General features: G+C 45.0%; 1 protein-coding gene across 1 annotated transcript in view; it reads right to left on the minus strand.

Moving 5' to 3' along the window:
* TULP1 (TUB like protein 1) overlaps nt 1–24,826 on the minus strand; it is an 87,357-nt gene that overhangs the window by 56,026 nt on the left and 6,505 nt on the right. Inside the window, exons 2-4 of the mRNA XM_083171113.1 lie at nt 21,552–21,657; nt 14,454–14,594; nt 9,465–9,560 (exon numbers count right to left, since the gene is read on the minus strand). Of these exons, the coding sequence (XP_083027239.1) occupies nt 9,465–9,560; nt 14,454–14,594; nt 21,552–21,657 (343 nt within the window). The remainder of the gene's footprint in view (nt 1–9,464; nt 9,561–14,453; nt 14,595–21,551; nt 21,658–24,826) is intronic.

A 24,826-nucleotide genomic window follows, 5' to 3' on the forward strand; every position in this document is an offset into this window, starting at 1 on the left:
ATATGAGCCCACCACCGACTCCTGTCGCTTCCCCGCCTCTCCCTGCTGCTCCCCCGTGCCTTTCCACACCCTCCTAACCCAGCCTGTCTTCCTCAAGCGGAGACGGGCAGGGATTACACCCCACCACCGAGAGATGGAGATGGAGTGCCAGTGAAAGGGATCTGGTGAGAGCTGGTGCTGAATGACAAGCGCTCCATCTGCACAGATAGTTCACCCAATATCATTACTAAAATAACTGATATAATGTCAGAGGGAAAGTAGCATTTACATATTCTGACATTGAAAGTGCATTTAGGGATTATTTTATCAAAATTTATGAGGCCAGATTAATATATAATCAATTAAAAATAAAAGACTTTTTGAGCGTTAGAAAAGTGCCCTCTTTACCGGCAGAAAGAAAGAGGAATTGGAAGCTCCATTTAGGTTACAATAAATAAAAGATGCCTTTAGTCTACTTCCAAATGGCAAATCACCAGGATTGGATGGCATACCAGGCAAAATGTATAAAATATACTCTGAAGTACAGATGGAACAGCTCCCGTCGGAACCACCAACCGCCAGCCGCCGCATCTGCTGGAAAGGGACTCGTGCGCCCCATTCCGATGGTGCCCTCCACCATCTCCCCACCACTCCCCCATCTCACCCGTAGCCCCCGCACTCCCCCCTAACCCTACTCTCCTAATCCTCTCCCCAATGCGCGTCCCCGTCAGATGGAACTCAATTATCCCCAGTTGTCCATATACTCCATCTCCCTTTTAACTGCAAATGGGCCAGCTTCTGGGATCCCGTTAGATTTTTATTTCACCACTACCCTGGGAGTCATGACAATATCATGTTCATTCGTACTGTGTGCACTTGTAGGAACATCTCTGTTCCATTGTACTATCTCTTCCACTTTCCACTTTTGATCTGTAGACTAGGTTGGTTGTATGGAGCACCTCATGTCATCTGTCTGTCTCCCCTTCCCACTAGATTGTTAGCTCCTCTGAGCAGGGCCCTCTTTCCTCCTGTTGTCAAAGCCCTCTTCTCCTCACATTTCACTTACAGCTCTTCCCTACTCAGCGACTATCTTTGTCCACATACTCTCCAGATGGTCATGGCTCATCTCTATCTATGGTCACCAGCCCCTAGTAGTACAATGAGTACTTAAGTTGCCCACACACTAGAAAGATTTCCCTTGAACTCCTCGTCAGTACTGGACAAAAGATTTTATGCAAAGAGTACATTTTGATAAAGATTTATCTTAAAATTTAGAAAATGCCGAATGCACCTGAACACCTGAGTGACCGAATGTAGCTGGATGCAGCAGGTAAGATCAAAAGATCCAGCTAAAGATCAGTGGGAGCATGCATCAGATAGTGTTCGACCGATTTCTGGGCAATTTGCTGTAAAAATCTGCTGATTATCGGCCTTTACAGTGGCTTTAGGGGTCTCGTGCAACTGTGCTGGAGCTCTCTATCAGTTCCACAAAGGTGTCTTAAGTGGAGAGAAAGTCCCATGAATAGTGAACTGACAGTGACTATGTTATATAACCCATATAATAGTGAGATGTTAATATAGAAAACTTAATAACAAATGCTAACTGGTACACTGTCGGATATAACTTTACAGATAAAACAATGAGTAGGGAGGAAAAGTAGAAAAGGAAAATCCAACGTGAGCAGTTAAATAAAAAATTAAGGTACCTACAAAGGTATATACAGTAACCTCACAAGATGGATGGTCCATTTGTAGCTTAAAATGAAAATAAGAAAAACCATGAAACTGCATGAGTTCTCAGGTTATGGAGGGGGTAGATGATCTAGGGGAACAAGGGTCCGTCAGTAGCACACACAGGAGGGGGGGTTCCGAGTACCCAGAACCCCCCCCCCCCCCGACGGACCAAATAGTTTTTCCAATGGACAGACTTTATAAATAGTCCCCAAATTCCTCACCTCTAAAACCTGCTGTGCAGCTGTGGCGCAATGCTTACAGGTGTGGAGGAGAGGGGAGAAGCCGGCGCCACCGCATTACCCTGGCTGCGGGAGGGAGAGGGGGGAAGCCAGTGCAGCTACATTGCCCCGGGAGGAGGGAGACTGGGGGAGAAGCCAGTGCCACTGCAATTCCCCAGTGGGAGGAAGAGAGAAGCAGCGCCGCTGAACTCCCAGCCAGACCAGATGTCATCACCATGGAGCCATATGAGGAAGACATCGGGGGTAAGGTGAGCTGCTATTGAGGGCTGGGGAGAGGGCAGGCTGCTGCTGAGTGCTGGGGATGAGGAGGGGGTGCTTCTACTGAGGGCTGGGAGGGGGGGGGTGCTGCCACTGAGGGCTGGGGGTACTGCTACTAAGGGTTGGGGAGGGTGGGTGCACTGCTACTGAGTGTTGTGGAGGTGGGGGGTACTGCTATTAAGGGATGGGGATGGGGGTGCTGCTACTGAGGCCTGGGGATGGGGAGCACTACCACTGAGGGATGGGTAGGGGGCTGCTACTGAGGGCTGGGAGGGGGAGTACTGCCACTGAGGGCAGGGGAGGGGGCAGGTTCTGCCACTGAGGGCTGGGTAGGGGGGTACTGCTACTGAGGGCTGGGGAGGGGGAATATAGCCACTGAGGGCTGGGGAGTGGGTCGGTGCTGCTTCTGAGTGCTTGGGAGGGAGGTTCCTGCTATTGCGGACTTACGAGAGGGTACTAGGCACTAGGGGGATCTAGGCTGCTAGCCTGTGGTGTGGGAGGCCTTCAAAGCATTCATGAGCGGAGTATTGAAAAAAGGTATTAGTGATATAAAAATATATTAAAAAGTAAAATAGATCTAGAAAATAAATGTGAAATATTGGAAAAACTATATCTAGAGGATAACTCTGAAGATTAAAAAAAAGGAGTGGTTAGAGGCACAAAAGAGATAGCGCAACTGTATAAGTGAAGAAATTCTACAGTGATGCAGTACACTGATCCTATCGCCAATCACCAGGACTCGCCATCAGACGGCCCCATTCCATATGAGCCCACCACCGACCCCTGTCGCTTCCCCGCCTCTCCCTGCTGCTCCCCCGTGCCTCTCCACACCCTCCTAACCCAGCCTGTCTTCCTCAAGCGGAGACGGGCAGGGATTACACCCCACCACCGAGAGATGGAGATGGAGTGCCAGTGAAAGGGATCTGGTGAGAGCTGGTGCTGAATGACAGGCGCTCCATCTGCACAGATAGTTCACCCAATATCATTACTAAAATAACTGATATAATGTCAGAGGGAAAGTAGCATTTACATATTCTGACATTGAAAGTGCATTTAGGGATTATTTTATCAAAATTTATGAGGCCAGATTAATATATAATCAATAAAAAATAAAAGACTTTTTGAGCGTTAGAAAAGTGCCCTCTTTACCGGCAGAAAGAAAGAGGAATTGGAAGCTCCATTTAGGTTATAATAAATAAAAGATGCCTTTAGTCTACTTCCAAATGGCAAATCACCAGGATTGGATGGCATACCAGGCAAAATGTATAAAATATACTCTGAAGTACAGATGGAACAGCTCCCGTCGGAACCACCAACCGCCAGCCGCCGCCATCTGCTGGAAAGGGACTCGTGCGCCCCATTCCGATGGTGCCCTCCACCATCTCCCCACCACTCCCCCATCTCACCCGTAGCCCCCGCACTCCCCCCTAACCCTACTCTCCTAATCCTCTCCCCAATGCGCGTCCCCATCAGATGGAACTCAATTATCCCCAGTTGTCCATATACTCCATCTCCCTTCTAACTGCAAATGGGCCAGATTCTGGGATCCCGTTAGATTTTTATTTCACCACTACCCTGGGAGTCATGACAATATCATGTTCATTCGTACTGTGTGCACTTGTAGGAACATCTCTGTTCCATTGTACTATCTCTTCCACTTTCCACTTTTGATCTGTAGACTAGGTTGGTTGTATGGAGCACCTCATGTCATCTGTCTGTCTCCCCTTCCCACTCGATTGTTAGCTCCTCTGAGCAGGGCTCTCTTTCCTCCTGTTGTCAAAGCCCTCTTCTCCTCACATTTCACTTACAGCTCTTCCCTACTCAGCGACTATCTTTGTCCACATACTCTCCAGATGGTCATGGCTCATCTCTATCTATAGTCACCAGCCCCTAGTAGTACAATGAGTACTTAAGTTGCCCACACACTAGAAAGATTTCCCTTGAACTCCTCGTCAGTACTGGACAAAAGATTTTATGCAAAGAGTACATTTTGATAAAGATTTATCTTAAAATTTAGAAAATGCCGAATGCACCTGAACACCTGAGTGACCGAATGTAGCTGGATGCAGCAGGTAAGATCAAAAGATCCAGCTAAAGATCAGTGGGAGCATGCATCAGATAGTGTTCGACCGATTTCTGGGCAATTTGCTGTTAAAATCTGCTGATTATCGGCCTTTACAGTGGCTTTAGGGGTCTCGTGCAACTGTGCTGGAGCTCTCTATCAGTTCCACAAAGGTGTCTTAAGTGGAGAGAAAGTCCCCTAAATAGTGAACTGACAGTGACTATGTTATATAACCCATATAATAGTGAGATGTTAATATAGAAAACTTAATAACAAATGCTAACTGGTACACTGTCGGATATAACTTTACAGATAAAACAATGAGTAGGGAGGAAAAGTAAAAAAGGAAAATCCAACGTGAGCAGTTAAATAAAAAATTAAGGTACCTACAAAGGTATATACAGTAACCTCACAAGATGGATGGTCCATTTGTAGCTTAAAATGAAAATAAGAAAAACCATGAAACTGCATGAGTTCTCAGGTTATGGAGGGGGTAGATGATCTAGGGGAACAAGGGTCCGTCAGTAGCACACACAGGAGGGGGGGTTCCGAGTACCCAGAACCCCCCCCCTGACGGACCAAATGGTTTTTCCAATGGACAGACTTTATAAATAGTCCCCAAATTCCTCACCTCTAAAACCTGCTGCGCAGCTGTGGCGCAATGCTTACAGGTGTGGAGGAGAGGGGAGAAGCCGGCGCCACCGCATTACCCTGGCTGCAGGAGGGAGAGGGGGGAAGCCAGTGCAGCTACATTGCCCCGGGAGGAGGGAGACTGGGGGAGAAGCCAGTGCCACTGCAATTCCCCAGTGGGAGGAAGAGAGAAGCAGCGCCGCTGAACTCCCAGCCAGACCAGATGTCATCACCATGGAGCCATATGAGGAAGACATCGGGGGTAAGGTGAGCTGCTATTGAGGGCTGGGGAGAGGGCAGGCTGCTGCTGAGTGCTGGGGATGAGGAGGGGGTGCTTCTACTGAGGGCTGGGAGGGGGGGGGGTGCTGCCACTGAGGGCTGGGGGTACTGCTACTAAGGGTTAGGGAGGGTAGGTGCACTGCTACTGAGTGTTGGGGAGGTGGGGGGTACTGCTATTGAGGGCTGGGGATGGGGGTGCTGCTACTGAGGCCTGGGGATGGGGAGCACTACCACTGAGGGCTGGGTAGGGGGCTGCTACTGAGGGCTGGGAGGGGGAGTACTGCCACTGAGGGCTGGGGAGGGGGCAGGTTCTGCCACTGAGGGCTGGGTAGGGGGGTACTGCTACTGAGGGCTGGGGAGGGGGAATATAGCCACTGAGGGCTGGGGAGTGGGTCGGTGCTGCTTCTGAGTGCTTGGGAGGGAGGTTCCTGCTATTGAGGACTTACGAGAGGGTACTAGGCACTAGGGGGATCTAGGCTGCTAGCCTGTGGTGTGGGAGGCCTTCAAAGCATTCATGAGCGGAGTATTGAAAAAAGGTATTAGTGATATAAAAATATATTAAAAAGTAAAATAGATCTAGAAAATAAATGTGAAATATTGGAAAAACTATATCTAGAGGATAACTCTGAAGATTAAAAAAAAGGAGTGGTTAGAGGCACAAAAGAGATAGCGCAACTGTATAAGTGAAGAAATTCTACAGTGATGCAGTACACTGATCCTATCGCCAATCACCAGGACTCGCCATCAGACGGCCCCATTCCATATGAGCCCACCACCGACCCCTGTCGCTTCCCCGCCTCTCCCTGCTGCTCCCCCGTGCCTTTCCACACCCTCCTAACCCAGCCTGTCTTCCTCAAGCGGAGACGGGCAGGGATTACACCCCACCACCGAGAGATGGAGATGGAGTGCCAGTGAAAGGGATCTGGTGAGAGCTGGTGCTGAATGACAGGCGCTCCATCTGCACAGATAGTTCACCCAATATCATTACTAAAATAACTGATATAATGTCAGAGGGAAAGTAGCATTTACATATTCTGACATTGAAAGTGCATTTAGGGATTATTTTATCAAAATTTATGAGGCCAGATTAATATATAATCAATTAAAAATAAAAGACTTTTTGAGCGTTAGAAAAGTGCCCTCTTTACCGGCAGAAAGAAAGAGGAATTGGAAGCTCCATTTAGGTTACAACAAATAAAAGATGCCTTTAGTCTACTTCCAAATGGCAAATCACCAGGATTGGATGGCATACCAGGCAAAATGTATAAAATATACTCTGAAGTACAGATGGAACAGCTCCCGTCGGAACCACCAACCGCCAGCCGCCGCCATCTGCTGGAAAGGGACTTGTGCGCCCCATTCCGATGGTGCCCTCCACCATCTCCCCACCACTCCCCCATCTCACCCGTAGCCCCGCACTCCCCCCTAACCCTACTCTCCTAATCCTCTCCCCAATGCGCGTCCCCGTCAGATGGAACTCAATTATCCCCAGTTGTCCATATACTCCATCTCCCTTCTAACTGCAAATGGGCCAGCTTCTGGGATCCCGTTAGATTTTTATTTCACCACTACCCTGGGAGTCATGACAATATCATGTTCATTCGTACTGTGTGCACTTGTAGGAACATCTCTGTTCCATTGTACTATCTCTTCCACTTTCCACTTTTGATCTGTAGACTAGGTTGGTTGTATGGAGCACCTCATGTCATCTGTCTGTCTCCCCTTCCCACTAGATTGTTAGCTCCTCTGAGCAGGGCCCTCTTTCCTCCTGTTGTCAAAGCCCTCTTCTCCTCACATTTCACTTACAGCTCTTCCCTACTCAGCGACTATCTTTGTCCACATACTCTCCAGATGGTCATGGCTCATCTCTATCTATGGTCACCAGCCCCTAGTAGTACAATGAGTACTTAAGTTGCCCACACACTAGAAAGATTTCCCTTGAACTCCTCGTCAGTACTGGACAAAAGATTTTATGCAAAGAGTACATTTTGATAAAGATTTATCTTAAAATTTAGAAAATGCCGAATGCACCTGAACACCTGAGTGACCGAATGTAGCTGGATGCAGCAGGTAAGATCAAAAGATCCAGCTAAAGATCAGTGGGAGCATGCATCAGATAGTGTTCGACTGATTTCTGGGCAATTTGCTGTAAAAATCTGCTGATTATCGGCCTTTACAGTGGCTTTAGGGGTCTCGTGCAACTGTGCTGGAGCTCTCTATCAGTTCCACAAAGGTGTCTTAAGTGGAGAGAAAGTCCCATAAATAGTGAACTGACAGTGACTATGTTATATAACCCATATAATAGTGAGATGTTAATATAGAAAACTTAATAACAAATGCTAACTGGTACACTGTCGGATATAACTTTACAGATAAAACAATGAGTAGGGAGGAAAAGTAGAAAAGGAAAATCCAACGGTGAGCAGTTAAATAAAAAATTAAGGTACCTACAAAGGTATATAACCTCACAAGATGGATGGTCCATTTGTAGCTGAAAATGAAAATAAGAAAAACCATGAAACTGCATGAGTTCTCAGGTTATGGAGGGGGTAGATGATCTAGGGGAACAAGGGTCCGTCAGTAGCACACACAGGAGGGGGGTTTCCGAGTACCCAGAACCCCCCCCCCCCCCTGACGGACCAAATAGTTTTTCCAATGGACAGACTGTATAAATAGTCCCCAAATTCCTCACCTCTAAAACCTGCTGCGCAGCTGTGGCGCAATGCTTACAGGTGTGGAGGAGAGGGGAGAAGCCGGCGCCACCGCATTACCCTGGCTGCGGGAGGGAGAGGGGGGAAGCCAGTGCAGCTACATTGCCCCGGGAGGAGGGAGACTGGGGGAGAAGCCAGTGCCACTGCAATTCCCCAGTGGGAGGAAGAGAGAAGCAGCGCCGCTGAACTCCCAGCCAGACCAGATGTCATCACCATGGAGCCATATGAGGAAGACATCGGGGGTAAGGTGAGTTGCTATTGAGGGCTGGGGAGAGGGCAGGCTGCTGCTGAGTGCTGGGGATGAGGAGGGGGTGCTTCTACTGAGGGCTGGAAGGGGGGGGTGCTGCCACTGAGGGCTGGGGGTACTGCTACTAAGGGTTGGGGAGGGTGGGTGCACTGCTACTGAGTGTTGGGGAGGTGGGGGGTACTGCTATTGAGGGCTGGGGATGGGGGTGCTGCTACTGAGTCCTGGGGATGGGGAGCACTACCACTGAGGGCTGGGTAGGGGGCTGCTACTGAGGGCTGGGAGGGGGAGTACTGCCACTGAGGGCTGGGGAGGGGGCAGGTTCTGCCACTGAGGGCTGGGTAGGGGGGTACTGCTACTGAGGGCTGGGGAGGGGGAATACAGCCACTGAGGGCTGGGGAGTGGGTCGGTGCTGCTTCTGAGTGCTTGGGAGGGAGGTTCCTGCTATTGCGGACTTACGAGAGGGTACTAGGCACTAGGGGGATCTAGGCTGCAGAGGTGGAAAGGTAGGTTAGCCTGTGGGGAGAATAGGTTTGGGTTACACTCTTTATGTATATCATGCTGTATATATGTATATATAAACACACATACAGTTGGAAACCCCCCCCCCCCCCATAAAATTCCTGCATTTGCCACTGTCCGTGGATGGTTGTTTTGGAGTGGTAGCCAGGACATTGCCTATCAAAGACTTTAAGGAAGTCATAGGGACAAGATATTCATAAAAGTCTAGTGTAGGGAGGATGGTTTGACCTCTCCTCCCCCACATTTTGGATAACTCTGTTTTGCCTATAAAAAAATGGCTCATACTGCAGTAAATTTGAGAAATATCGGCAGATTTGCCAAATTCAAAACTGACATTTTCACCCTATCATTAAAATATCTTGCTTCACCAAAAATTCACTACAAATGGCTGATTGCATATTCAATGTCATTCTTTTCTATACAGTATGTACAGTAAGATGTTTCTATGGTTCCAGTTGATAGATCTGTGGTGTCTAGAAAGACATTCAATAGGACCACATCAAAAGGTTGACGTACAATAGTTTGACAGGGTCAAATGTCAACATGAAAAAGGTCGACATAAAAAGGTAGACACATGGAAAGGTTGATATGAGTTGTAAACATTTTTTTCATTTTTGGATATTTTCATACTTTTTGGGGACACACCTTACACTAGTTGAGGGTCCATGTCAACATGTGTTGACATTGACACAAATGTGAAAAACGCCTGTCGACCTTTTCATGTGTCGACGTTTTGACCATGTTGACCTTTTGGTGTTGACCTATTGACTATAGTCTATCTAATAATCCACATCCAGATTACTAACCTTTCTGTTTTTTTTCTGTCTCTTCAGACTCTTTATTTGTCTCCTTCTTTTTTGGCTTTTTGATGATCTTTTCCTCTTCTGAATTTTTTTCTGATCCTAAATTGAAAACAAGAAATTATCAAGCAAACAACATCAAGTTTCTCGATTTTACAGTACATTTTTGTCTTTACATCACTTCACTGAACAAAAAGGGTTTTCAAGTTTGCGGGGCATTTTTTTCATGTGGTTTGGCAAATTAAATTCTTGCTTTACAAGTATATCATATAGATAAAAAAGACAATGATTAATTGTATGGTGACCACAGATGTGCAGTAAGCCGGCTGGGTCCAAAATGACAGTAATGTGATAATATATGATGCCACTCTATTATTCACACTTTGTTGGAAGAATTGTCTCTTATTGAGGCTTGCCCTGGTAGGCAAAGTGTCATCTAAGCTGGTATCATTTTAGTGATGTGGAGACACCAGTTCGCTTTAACTACTGAACATAACAAAGGGCAGGCAGTCAGACATAAGCATTACCAGAGTGGCCGGGCAGCATCTCTGGTCTGTCTCCCAGATGTCACTACTGTACATGTAACATCTACCCTTTCTGTAGCCTGCTAGAGTGCTGATTGGGTGCAGGAGGCTGCAAGAAGAGATGGCAAGGGACTGGAAGTAAGGTGAATAATCTTATTGTCCTGATGTCTGATGCATAAGGCTGTGTACACAAGGGGGGAGATATATTGCTCAGCAATATATTGCTAGCAATACATTGCTGAGCAATATATTGCTCAGTGTTTCCTTTTCATCAGCGACCAGAGATGGTCGCTGATGAAAAGGAACCTCTGCCGGGGGAGCCGCATAGGTAATCAGCTGGTCACAGGAGCAACCTCCTGCGACCAGCGATTAGACTAGGGCTGAAAACGGGAGCACGCACCCCCCCGATTTATCGCCGGGGCACACTCCCATCACTGGCAATATGGTTGCCGGCGACCATATTTCCAGCTATAATAGCCCATATCGCTGCCGTGCGTACACAGCTTTAAGGAGGTTAGGAGATTTTCAAGGATAGATGGGAGGATGCAAATTTGGATTACATTTCTGATGAGAAAGGAGAGGCAGATTTGTGCAATCATTTTTGATGAGGAGGTTGGGTGGGGGGATTTGCAATTTCACTTTTATTGAGGGAAGGGGTTACATTTAGGCTATTATTTTCAATAACAGAGAAGAGAAACAGTATAGTTTGACATGAGCTTAAGGGTTTTAAATGAGCTTTGGGTCAGATCTACTGTCTGCTTTTATTATTCTTATAATAAAATAATTTTTTTAACTATAATGATTTAACAAGCCTCTAAAAAAAACATAAAGTGGTCAGTATTTAGTACTCAAATTGTTGGTGTATATGTAGTAGATTGTTTGTTTTTATAGTGCAAATGCCATTGATAATACTAATAGTAAAATGGCCTAGTGAACTTTTAAGACCTGTGCTGCGTACTTCAATAGGTGTATGGTTAATAAATAACACCACCAACCGCCACTGTGTAGATACACACATATTGAATTCTCAGTGGCACCTTTTTGCTCACTAAATTTTGAAGTGTATATTGTTAATTAACTCTTCATGGCAAATAATGCATCATATGAAACTATAGAGTTATTATTTTAGACAATTGGAAATAAAAGTTACGTTTTATCTCACTCATTATCATCATCCTGTATCATATAAAAGTGTGCCTCCAAAAAGGAATCCTTTCTGTGAACGACTGCCCACCTCCTGTGGCTGGCCGTTTCCTTTCCCTGAGTATATGTGCAAAATATATACACTGCAGCTACAAGTGCCATATCAGGATTTAGTGCACCGTTATAGGGACGTAATAGCCTCCAGTAGCAGATACAGCAGTTTATGGCCAGAGTTCACCCTGAGGTTGTTGGTTACCCTCCCTGCTCTGTCCCCATGGTCTGTGCCCTGTCGCACACTGCCTTTAAGATCTGTTGTGTGTCTTGCTGCTGCCGCACATGTCCGCTTTCTTCATGTAGTACTCCCTGTACCACTGTCTCTTTGAGGCTCTGGGTATCCAATCTGACCACCAGCCAGGACGTCACTCTCTGACTCATGACAGAGGGGAGATCTTCTCTACATTGCTGGCAGCTGAACCTTAAAGAGCATACACACATAGAGATGTGTGCTAAGTAATTTTGCTAAGCTATTTAGGGTAGGTGATTTTCTGGTGTTCAGATCTCCCACGGAGAGCACGTACACAGGCAGAGATTTGTGCTAAGCAATTTTTCTAAGTAATTTTGCTTAAGCAAAAAAAAAAGGCAGGATAGTGGTTCAGAATGAGAGATCTCAATCAGCATTATGCATTTGTAAATTCAAACAATATGTCAGCAAGCAAATAATAAGTTGCAGTTCCAATATAAATGAGATACAATAATTTGCAGTCCAATAATTTATGGGACTCATTACTCCACATGCAGTTCTGCAAAATCTTATCTTAAATTTTATTCTTCAATAAATTTTTATCTTGAGGCTTTTAACATTCTACAGGCTCATTAGCGAAAGGGTTATCTTATAATAGTAGAATATATCTTTCAAACAGGTACAGTAGATCAAGTGCAAAATGCCAATCACAGTTACTGTTGCCAATCCAAATACTTCACAACATCATAACCACCAGGATTATCTCAGATGGTACAAGGCAGTTCTTAAATGTGATATACTGTACAGTATCATCAGGAAAGCATGCAATATTGATGTAATAAACTGCAAGAGGTCCTGGATTTTATCAAGCATTAGACTGATGTGCAGAGGTAAACAAATAGCTTTTTTCTTCTGCTACCTGGTGAAGTTACTCATATCTGTGGTAATCAGCGCTAATCATTAGCAGGCTGTGGCCACAGAAAGTTGTCCACTTTAGCTTAGGTGGAGAAAAGAATTGTGTCTATCACTGTTTTAGTTCATATATTCCTGATAGTAGATCATTTGTAACAATGGCTCAAGTGCAACAAACAGTCTACAATGTTTCAATTAAAATGTAGTGTATTGAGGGATCCAGGATTAGGTCCAATGTTGGATTGCTCTATGCGCCTGGTAACACACTGGCCACTGTTACCTGTACGCTGTCACTCACAGTCTGGAATGCGAATGCAGTCCGTGGGACTCTGGCTGTCTGTCAGCTATCACCGCCTTGGATACAGGGTTAGGAAGTGACCAGTAGTGCTTTGGTTGTCTGCAGTCGGGTCCACAGAATGTCCTGGTCCTGAACCATGCCGTGGGTAACTCTGGGTCTGGGGTTTGGACACGTGTTTCGCTAGGATGGTCTTTGTCATGGCACTGGACTGATTTCTCTGATCATGATTGGCTGGTGGGCAGACCTATCTCCCAGTCTGTGGGCAGAGCCCCAAATTTAAACAGTAGTCCCGGTGTGTTTACAGTGATGGAGGAGACCCCGAGAAGCAGAGAAGACGTCTGGTCAGTATGTTTTCTTTCAACAGGTACCCCTAATGGATTCTACAGGAGAAGGGGACCGATGCTTCATGGCAAGCTAGTGTAGGTGAGTATCGTATATCGTATGTGTGTAATAAAGTTTTACTGTACTTATGCGTCTGTGTATTTTTTCACTATTTGCACTGTAGTGGAAGTACAAGACTTTTGGTTCTCCAAGTCCCTGCATGCGTTGCATGCTTGCTGGGACTTGTAGTTCCACAGCAATACGCAATAGTTACATCTAATTTTACACATATATCAGCCCGATGGCCACAGCCCAGGACCATCAGGGACAGCTCCAAAGGAGGGGGGGGGGGGGCTTCATTTGGGGTTCCTTAATTTCCCAGGATCCCTGCCCATGCTGACTGGTCAGGGGGTGACTGCTTTACTGTGGCATTACCCTGCTGGCTGGTTGGGCCCGGTGCTAGTTCTTGAAATACAGGGGACTCCTACTCATTTTGTCCCCTGTATTTTGGGAACCAGGAACGGTCCTTCAGTCTGGTGCTGGTTTTAAAAAATCAAGGGGGACCATATTTGTTTTGCCCCGTGATTTTATGAAACCAGGGCAAGTTCTTTGAGCCCAGGGCTGGTTATGCTCAGGAGGGGGGACCCCACGACATTTTTGTTTCCTTTTTTTTTTACACAAGTACGCACCTTACCATGTCTCCCAAATCGCATGTCTGCAAAATCGCACAATTTCATGACAAAAAATGGCACCTTTCATGACTAAAAATTGCAACATATCGCATCTTTTTGCCGCAAATTCGCATCTCATTAAATAGTCGAATTCAGACAAAAAATTTTGATATGAAAAAATGCGATAAGGTGAGATTTTGAAAAATGCCTAAAAAATAGCAACTCATTAAATCACGCCCAAAATATCTGCCCCACTTTGTTTTTGACTTTTCAAAATGCTGACATAGCCATAGACATTACAAAAAAGTAAAATTTCTTATGCAGGATAAAATAACTCAATGACTAACATGTTTGACTGGAATGTAACAGGTTATGCATTCAAATCCTGGGTATGGCAGTATATTGAAATGTGTTGTTTAATAAAAGTGCAAAAAAATGCAACTAGGTTTGAATCTGGCACTTAGGGCCTTATTCTAGTTCACTCTTTCTGACAAAATCCTTCTTAGATGGGCAAAACCATGTGCACTGCAGGGGGGCAGACGTAAAATGTGCAGAGAGAATTAGATTTGGGTGAGTTATTTTGTTTCTGTGCAGGGTAAATACTGGCTGCTTTATTTTTACACCGCAATATACAGTAGATCTCACTTTGAAGTAAAACCCCACCCAAATCTTATCCTCTCTGCACAAGTAACATTTTGTCCATCTAAGAAGGATTTTGTCAGAAAGAGTGAACTAGAATAACCCCCTTAGTGCGTACACACTAGACAAAATGCACAAAAATCATTAAAAAGGGTTGTTATCGTGCCTAATATTAACTACAGTAAATTGGTGTGTTTGCTCCTTAAGCCTATCTAGAATATAGCTATGTTTTTGTTTCTGTCGCACCTGGTTTTTGTTTAGAAGTTTTTGTGGCACTTGAGTGTGACAATCCTGTATTCTTCTTCCTCTCAGTGGGCTCCTTGGATTTCTTCTTTACCACTTTCTCTTCACTTATTTCTCCTTTCTTCTTTTTTACTTTCTTGGTAGCTGTACAGTGTTACAAATAAGACAAATGGTTTAAGCTAGCTTCCCTTTTTATTATTTGTTATTGTCATTCATTAATTGTGTTTTCTTCTAAATATTTTTCAGCTTTCAAAATAACATTTATCTTATGCGGTGTACACACGGTCCGATTTCCTTTCCGATGTTGACGATATAGTCAACATCGGATCGGCATCAGATCCGATCCCGATGCGCGTTCACGTATCGGAAGCCAGAAAGTCTTGGCTGCCTTGTCTATATAGTGTAGATCTGCACTATATAGTCAAGATAGGATGCAAATCGGATGTGCCTTAATATGATGCCTTAAGATGATGCCAAGGCTTGCCTGGCATCATCTGAAGCAAGTCATCTAAAGCAAGCAATGAGTTAGAACTGGAATGAAGTTTTAAAAGCATCTCTCATCTCCTCTGTACAGGTACATGAATGCCATTTTCCAAAACCTGATGCTTTTGATTTAAAAGAACAGTCTGCAATGGGAATGTGTTTTGTTACTGGGAGCCTACAACATCCCCCACCTTTAATCAGATAAGCTGAGCAATGTGTGCAAACACCAACCCCTCCCCCTGTACCAGCTGACCCAAACTTTCCTTTAAAATGGGACATTGGAGAAGCCTGGCCAAGGTTTGCCTGGCATCATCTAAAGCAAGCAATGAGTTAGAACTGGAGTTTGGACTGGATTTGGACATAAACCGAAACACTGCCATGTTTTATTTCTGCTTTTCCCAAGATACCATCTATCTCAGCCTCTGAGGAAAGCTATGTATTACTCTTTGTTTTACTGTTTCTTTACCATGATCATCATCATATACCTCTGCCCCCACTGTATGCAAAGCCTGTATGCTGTACATTCGCTGGTTGCACACCCCGCCAGCAACAAGCTGGCAGGGTGTGTCAGCTTTGGAAGAAAAGTGCTACATAAATGCAAATATTATTACTGCTGCCTCTGAGCAGCATGATCAAGATGGCGCTGCTGATGGCTGCCTAGGAGCTGTGCAGCTCAGCCAAATATGTTCCCTGTGTGATAACTGTACTGTCTCTGCTTGTATTGTTACCTACCTGGCTGTTTCGGCGACCAGTGGCGCCGCTGATGGCTGCCTAGGCACTGTTCAGCTCGGTGGGTATGTGTTCCCTGTGTGATTACTGTACTGTCTCTGCTTAATGTTACCTACCTTGCTGTAGCAGTGACCACTGGCGCTGCTGATGGCTGCCTAGGCGCTGTGCAACTCGGTGGGCATGTGTTCCCCACATGTAATGTCTTAATGTAATGTATGTAATGCCTTCTCCCCCCCCCTTCATCCCTGCTTGATGCTGCACTGTAAATCCACAAAAAAATCCTGGTGTGCGCAAGCATACATGGCCAATAAAGTTGATTCTATTCTATTCTATATCCTATCCACGATCCTATCTGATCGTGGATAGGATCTTAAGGCACATCTAACGTGTGTACACACCATTATTTTGAATTATTTTTTTCTTTTACACTTATTTATAATACGCTCCCAAATATTTGTTGCTCTAGTTGTCCCATATTAGGTCTATGTGAAACATGGAGAGGTGTCGGTAAACACAATAAATACTTTTAAAATAAGGTTGGACAAACATCTATTGGGTAAAAACATCCACATCATAATCTGTCTGATTCATGTTGACTCACTAAGCAGCTGCTTAGCGAGTGTGTAAATGCCGTCCGCTAGCACTGCGAACAGCCACCCCCTTTGCCAAAGTTTTTGCCGCATTTGAATGCAAATGGATGTGTATGCTCGCACACCCTTTTGCATGCATGTCTACGGCGAAAAAAATCATGCCAACCGTTTGCAAATAAGTCAGCCTAGACTGACTTTTATTTGCAAGCGCCTGTACACAGACGAGGCCTGCCCAGAGCAGGCTTCGGCATGCCTGAACTAACATGTGGATGCCCAGCATTTTTCTTGGCGAACTCACTGTTTTTCTAGTAATGCCCAGGAAACCCTGGGTGTCCCAATGCTCCAGCCCCCTGCACACCCCCTGTCCGAACCGCTGTGTGCGAATTTATCGGTGAGTGTAATACTCACCAAAGGCGTTTGCACAGAGGATCTGCACATCCCTACTTTCGCCAATACGCATGCGCAGACCTGCAACTTTGGACCCCGTTGCAAATTCAGCTCATTGCAAGCCAACGTGAATCAGACCCTTTTTCATGTGGCAAATTTGTTCTGAAAATGGGAAAAACCATGTGTACTGCAGGTGGGGAAAATGTAACATGTGCAGAGAGAGTTATATTTGAATGTGGCATGTTTCAACTGAAATCTATATTGCAGTGTAAAAGTAAAGCAGCCAGTATTTGCCCTGCACAGAAACAAAATAACCCAAATGTAACTGTCTGCACATTTGCCGCATCTGCAATGCAAATGGTTTTGCCCATTTTGAGAACAAAAGGGCTGGTCCTGGTTTCCAAAATACGGGGGACAAATGACTAGGGGTCCCCCGTATTTCAAGAACCAGCACCGGGCCCAACCAGCCAGCAGGGTAATGCCACAGCCGGGGGGAGACTTTTTATACAAGCCCCCCCCCCAAAGCATTCATCCCTCTGACTGGTCAACATGGGCAGGGGTCCTGAGGAAGTCGGGACCCCCCAAAGAAGAGGTCCTCCCCTCCAGAACTTACCTGCCCATGTTGAAGCCCGGGGCTATCCTCGATGCCCCTGGGCGGTGGGCATCGAGCTGATAAAATGGTGTAAAAAATAGAAAGAGTCCTATTTATTTATTAACTGTTTCTCATATAGCGCATACATATTCCACAGCACTTTACAGAGAATATTTTGAACATTTACATCAGTCCCTGCCCCAGTGGAGTTTACAATCTATACAATCTTACAATCTATATTCCCTACCACATGTACACACATACAGACATTCTAGGCAGGGGAGCCGAGAGAGGGGGGGAGCAGGTACTAATTACCCGGGCCCAGGCTTTGCTGAAGGGGCCCGCAGGGGCCCTGGTTCGACCCCTCCCTTCCCCCTCCGTCAGTGGCGTAACTATAAAATCTGCTCCCCCAAGCCAAAAAAGTTTCCTGCGCCCCCCCCCCCCCCAATAGCATTCTAGTGAAATAAACAGGGCTGTTCCTAGACAATATGTCACCCATCTTAATTTCCCTTAAACATTATGCCACACACAGTAATGTCCATTACACATTATGCCACTTATCACAATGACCATTACATAATATTTGACACACCGCAATGCCCATTAAACATGCCACATACCGCAATGCCCATTACACAATATGCCACACACCACAATGACCATTACATATGCCACCCACCGCAATGCCTATTACACAATATGTGACACTCCGTAATGCCCATTACACATGGGACACAAACCGTAACGCCACTTAAACGTTACGCCACACACCGTAATGTCCCTTACACTATACACCGGACACCGTAATGCCCCTGACTCTGTGCCACACATCATAATGCCACTAGTTTTATATATGTGTGTGTGTATATATAGTATGTGTATATATATATATATATATATATATATATATATATACACATACATACACACACACAGGCATATATATATATATATATATATATATATATGCGGTAATAAAGCAGCGTCACTCCTGGGGACCTGTAATAGTTTTTAGTGGTGATACAAAAACATAACAGCAGGTAACATGAACTACACTGCTTTATTACTCCTATTTATTAACCCATTGAAGGCACCCGGGGCACTTATCATCTGAGATAGTGAGTGCTGGATCTTTTCCATTATGTGTATAATTATTTATATATATATATATATATATATATATATATATATATATACACACACACATATACATATATATATATATATATATATATATATATAGATAGAGAGAGGGATCTATATATATATATATATATATATAGATATATATATATATCTATATATATATATATATATATATATATATATATAGATATATATATATATATATATATATATATATCTATATAGATATATATAGATATATCTATATAGATATATATAGATATATATAGATATACCCACACACTATAGATATACATATAACATCTCCATAAATAAAGCAAGTGAAGGGCGGGGGGGAGGACAGGCTGTAAAACTTTTAACTTACTGTACATTGATTGTCCAAGTCATGGCACTGCACAGCGCACTAACGTACCGCACACCCCAAACCAACCCTCAGGACAGCTGCTGTGCTGCCTGCTAGGGAGTCGGGGACCAGGGAGGAGGACAGACGGAGCCCTGAGCCATGGGAGGAGCTGCCCGCGGCGCGACAGCCCACCCGCGGCCATCTTGTTTTCTGGCAAAATGCCAGTTCGCCGCAGCTGACAGGTGCCCGCAGCCCACCAGCTGACAGGCGCCCACCACAGCGCTGCTCCTCCAAGCCACCGCGGGGGCTGCCTCACGGTGGTTACGCCACTGCCCTCCGTCCCTCCCAGGTATCACCAGTAGCACACACCTACAGCATGTGCTGTTCTGACAGCAGGCTCAGCATGAGTGTCTCACTGACAGCGTGAGAGGTCATGCTGAGCCTGCTGTCAGCACAGCACATGCTGTAGGTGTGTGCTGCGTCTGAGATTACAGTTTTTAGAGTTTTCTTTTACCCACCTCTAAACATTTTGGGGGTGTGGCCTAAGTGTGGGAGGTGCCCACACCAGACACACTTAGGCCACACCCCCAAAATTTTACCGGGGCCCGGCATTCCTCTCGGCTGCACTGATTCTAGGGATAATTTTGTTGGAGGCCATTTAACCCACCTGTATATTTTTGGATTGTGGGAGGAAACCGGAGTACCCGGAGGAAACCCATGCAAGCACGGGGAGAATATACAAACTCCTCACAGTTAGAGCCATGGTGGGGATCGAACCCATGACCTCAGCGCAGGCAGTAATGCTAACCATTACAACATCCGTGCTGCCCCGATTGTATATTGCTGTGGAACTATGAGTCCCAGCAAGCCTGCACCACATGCAGGGACTTGGAGAACCACAAGTCCCAGCATGCAGGCCAATAAAGGGCCTGGTGGGACTTGTAGTCCCACAGTAGTACAAATAGTTAAATACATTTTTGAGCCCGGGGCTGGTTATGCTCAGGAGGGGGGACCCCATGCGTTTTTTTCCCTTTTTTTATTTAACCCTTTTTTTTTGGACAGAACCATGCACAGATCACAATGATCTGTGCATGGTTCTGTCAAATTCACCAGTCAGAACCTGGTCTAATTTTTTTGGCGATTTTTGGTAACGTTTACCAAAGATCACACTCTATTACATGTGCGAGTTAGATACTTTACAATGGGAAAACATCTGGATGCGAGTGTGACTAAAATTCGCCACTTCAAGATGTCTAAAAAATCAACATCTATTACATTTTGCTCATGATCTTTATCATTGGTCCTAGGGTATTTCTAAGGTTTAAATAAGGAAAAGTTAATTCATTAATTAATTAATGTTACCAGTGTAAGCAAAGTGTTGTTCCTGCACCCTGTATTAACAGTAAGGACCAATATGATCTTCACATAGGGCCTTATTCAGATCTGAGCTCAGTACAAATTTGGGTACTTGTGTACTAGCACGGCGCCCATGATATTTGGTCGCACAACTTTATTCGCATGGCATGGCATACACCTGATGCACTGCGATGCGATTTAAAATTGTATAAGTCCCCTATACGATGTTAAATTGTATAAGAACCCTAATGGGGGCTTACAATGTTAAATGCACCCCCACGCCACCCCCACTATGAACGTGAATCCGAAGCGTGGCGAGTGCAGTGAGCCCGCGAGGGGCGGCGGTACGCGTCCTCTGACCTTTTCACAACCCCACTATCCACGTCGGCGTGGAGTTAAATTTCCATAGTGTGGCGAGCGCAGCGAGCCACCGAGCCTGAAGCGTGGAGAGCGCAGCGAGCCCTGCGAGGGGACGTGTAATACCTGTGAAGTAATGCGCGTCCCCTCGCGGGGCACGCTGCGCTCGCCACGCTTTGGGCTCGGTGGCTCACTGCGCTCGTCACACTATATAAAATCAACTCCACACTGACGTGGATAGTGGGGGTATGAAAAGGTCGGAGGACGCGTACCGCCACCCCTCGCGGGCTCGCTGCGCTCGCCACGCTTCGGGTTCACGTTCATAGTGGGGGTGGCGTGGGGGCGCATTTAACATTGTAAGCCCCCATTAGGGTGCTTATACAATTTAACATCGCATCGCATTGTATGGCATTGTATGCCATATACAATCGTATACAATTTTAAATTGTATACCATTGGTTACCAATCGCGTCGCATGGCATACCATCGCATGCCTTATGGTCTGCGATGAGATGGGCACCGTGATAGTACACAAGTACCCAAATTTGTTTGGAAAATGGGCAAAACCATTTGCACTGCAGGTGAGGCAGATGTAACCTGTGCAAAGAGAGCTACATTTGGGTGGGGTGTGCTGAAACTGAAATCTAAATTTCAGTGTAAAAATAATGCAGCCAGTATTTACCCTGCACACAAACAAAATAACTCACACAAATCTAACTCTCTCTATACATGTTACATTTGCCCCACCTGCAGTGCACATGGTTTTGCCCATTTACCAAACAAATTTGTATTGAGCTCAGATCTAAATAAGGCCCGTAGTTCCAAAGCCTGTTTTCAACAGTAATTTATTTATCATAGAAAATAATCTCAAATGTAATTTGCTTCCATATTGATTCTTATTAAATCCAACTGCTCTCTTTCATCTTATATTTTCTTCATGTAAATGGCGTGATCTCACAAAGAAATGACAGGAGCTGCATGAAGAAAATCTTTAAGGTCAGCAAACACTGACCTTCAAACAAAAAGACCACTGGGTAATTTACAATGGCATATACTGTAGGCCAACCAGCGAAAATAATTTTATCAAAATATATTTTCAACCTAAATTTTTTCCTCACCCTTGGACTGTTGTTCAAGATCCATAACGTCTTCCTTTTTCCCATTTGATTTTTTGCTTTCCGTTTGATTCTTTGGCTCTTTGACTTCTAATTTCTGCTTTGATGTCTAGTCACAAAAGGAAATAGAGGATAATTTACGGATACTTGACAATCATTTGATCAACATGCTAAGGGGGATGAAGCAGATCATTGCATAACTAGTAAATGGACATGCTCTGTCTCATCACACCCCAAGCTCCGCCCTGCTCCCATATTTAAGAACAGCTGCATTCCTCCAGCTCTCCTGGCTCCGGCTAGGCTATAGTATAGCCCATCACACAGTGGGCAGTGGGAGCCAAGACACGTGCATGTTAAAGATGAGTCTGACTTTACACAATTATTATATAGAAGAGCAAAAATCTTGAGCATACTGTACAAACAATTTAGGAAGGCACATTAAACCAACAAGTTAAACATATAAGGTTACTCTTCTAATAGCTAGGTATGTGTACTAGTTATCAGGGGCTTAGAGAGCCACGCTGGGCCCCAATAATGAACAAGGGTGTGGCCTAAAAGGGGGGAATGGACACATCCCTACAAATAATAGAATGAAAAAAAAATGATTAATTGGGGGGACCAGAGCTCCACAGGGTATGCCATTCTAATCCAAGGGGGTGGCGGTGGATTGGGGGAGGGCCCCCGCTTCCTACCTTTCTTGCAGGAAGCGAGTCCCTTCTTCTCAGCCTGATATATCTTCCCAGTGATATTTGGGAAGATTGCACATGGACACTAGATGGCATCCACCCCATTACCCACTGCCTCCCTGTCACATTAGCGGGATGAGTTACATAGGGGGTTATTCTAGTTCACTCTTTCTGACAAATTCCTTCTTAGATGGACAAAACCATGTGTACTGCAGGTGGGGCAGATGTTACTTGTGCAGAGAGAGTTAGATTAGTGTGGGGTTTTACTTCAAAGTGAGATCTATATTGCAGTGTAAAAATAAAGCAGCCAGTATTTACCCTGCACAGAAACAAAATAACTCACCCAAATCTAATTCTCTCAGCACATTTTACATCTGCCCCCCTGCAGTGCACATGGTTTTGTCCATCTAAGAAGGATTTTTTCAGAAAGAGTGAACTAGAATAAGGCCCATAGTAACATAGTAATAGTAGGCTGAAAAAATATGTTAGTCCATTGAGTTTAACCTATCTGACTGAGGATTGCCAAAAACATGGAATAGTCGCCCTTGCAGCATTCATTAAATGTCTAAGTAGAGATAGGCATATCCATGATGTAATTAACATTGACAGTCTCTTAACTGTCCTCCAACAGTCAGTCCTGGGCAGAACCAACATATATGTACTGGGAAACTCAGAAATGGTTACATAACCAACCGAGGTCAGTGATAGTTGGGAATATCTGGGACCTGGCTTGAATATGAGCTGGCAAACATATATTGGAATATTTTAGACCAGTGATTGTTTGTATAGAATTCGCCAGTTCGATCTGCCATGCTTTAACAAAAGGAGGTAAATCAGTAAATAGGGCCTCATACCTGGTAAATAACAGACACATGTGGTGACATTTAATAGTGTTTTTAGACTTATGCGATATTATTGCAAAAAATTTGCACATTTTGTAAAAATCGCCAACTTAATGGAATGTGAATTGCGGCAAAAACACACACCTTTTTGCAGCGAATTCACACATTCTGAAGTTGCAATTTTTAGTCACTCCTGAATTCGTATCCAGATGTTTTCCCATTATAAAGTATACAAATCACCAATTTAATGGGATGTGAATTCTAAAAAAGTTAAAAATTGCCACACAAACAGACCAGGTTGTGATGGGTGAATTTGACAGAACTATGCACAGACCATGTGATCTGTGCATGGTTCTGTCCAAAAAAAAGTGAAAAATGTTTAAACACGGGAAAAAAATGGTGTGGGGTCCTCCCTCCTGAGCATAACCAGCCCCGGGCTAAAAAAAATGGTCCTGGTTTCATAAAATCACAGGGCAAAACAAATAGGGGTCCATAAGATTTTATCAACCCAACACTAGGCTCAAGGGCTGGTCCTGGTTTCCAAAATATGGGGGGGCAAAATGAGTAGGGGTCCCCTGTATTTCAAGAACCAGCACCGGGCCCAACCATCCAGCAGGGTAATGCCACAGCCGGGGGGAGACTTTTTATACAAGTCCTCTCCGGCCAAAGCATTCTCCTCCTGACCGGTCAGCATGGGCAGGGATCCTGTGGAATTGGGGACCCTACAAAGAAAGGATGCCCCCCCTGCAGTACTTACCTGCCCATGCTGAAGCCCAGGGCTTTCCCCAATGGCCGTGGGCTGTGTCCATTGGGCGTTTGCAAAGTGTAAAAAAAGAAGAAACTATTGTGTATTGCCATGGAACTACAAGTCCCAGCAAGCCTGCAACACATGCAGGGACTTGGAGAACCACAAATCCCAGCATGTGGTGCATTACACCTTTGATAAAGCTGCTGTAGCAGCGAAACGTGTCAGTAGTGCTATTGCCCCCTTGCCACCACCTCCACTTTGGATTGCAGGCCGGACTAGCCCAGCAGAGAACCCCTTTGCTCCCCTTTACCATCTTGAGACACCCAAACTTGGAACATCACAGCTTACCATTAAAGATCCTACCACCCAGGTACCTGAGGTCACTTACCAAATTGTCCTAGAACAACTCCAGTGGACTTCGGTTATTTGTGCAATCTTGGGCCGACCACGTGGATATCAAGACACTACAAATACCCACCTATGGAGCGGTAAATATACTTTCCCCTTGTGCTATCTGGGCAAAATAGGAACGGACTCTCCTACTGCTGTTCTAGTGTGGAATCGGTCGTGCATTATCAACTGTATTTTATACATGCCAATTATTTTTATATGTATGTGTTTGTGTTATTGTTTTATATCCTAGTAAAGTATTTTTTGTAAAGATCATCCAATTTCTTTTTAATCATTTTTAGCGCTGCTACCACCCTTTTTCTCTTTGACCCTCCAAAGGAAGGATGCCCCCCTGCAGTACTTACCTGCCCATGCTGAAGCCCGGGGCTTTCCCCAATGGCTGTAGGCTGTGTCCATCGGGCTGTTGCAAAGTGTAAAAAAAGAAGAAACTATTGTGTATTGCCATGGAACTACAAGTCCCAGTAAGCCTGCAACGCATGCAGGGACTTGGAGAACCACAAATCCCAGCATGTGGTGCATTACAGGGCCCACTGGGACTTGTAGTACCACAGTAGTACAAATAAAACTTTAATACATATGGAGCCCATTCAC

Source organism: Crinia signifera, chromosome 2, assembly GCF_055691185.1.
Source record: "Crinia signifera chromosome 2, ASM5569118v1, whole genome shotgun sequence".
NCBI classification, from domain to species: Eukaryota; Metazoa; Chordata; class Amphibia; order Anura; family Myobatrachidae; genus Crinia; species Crinia signifera.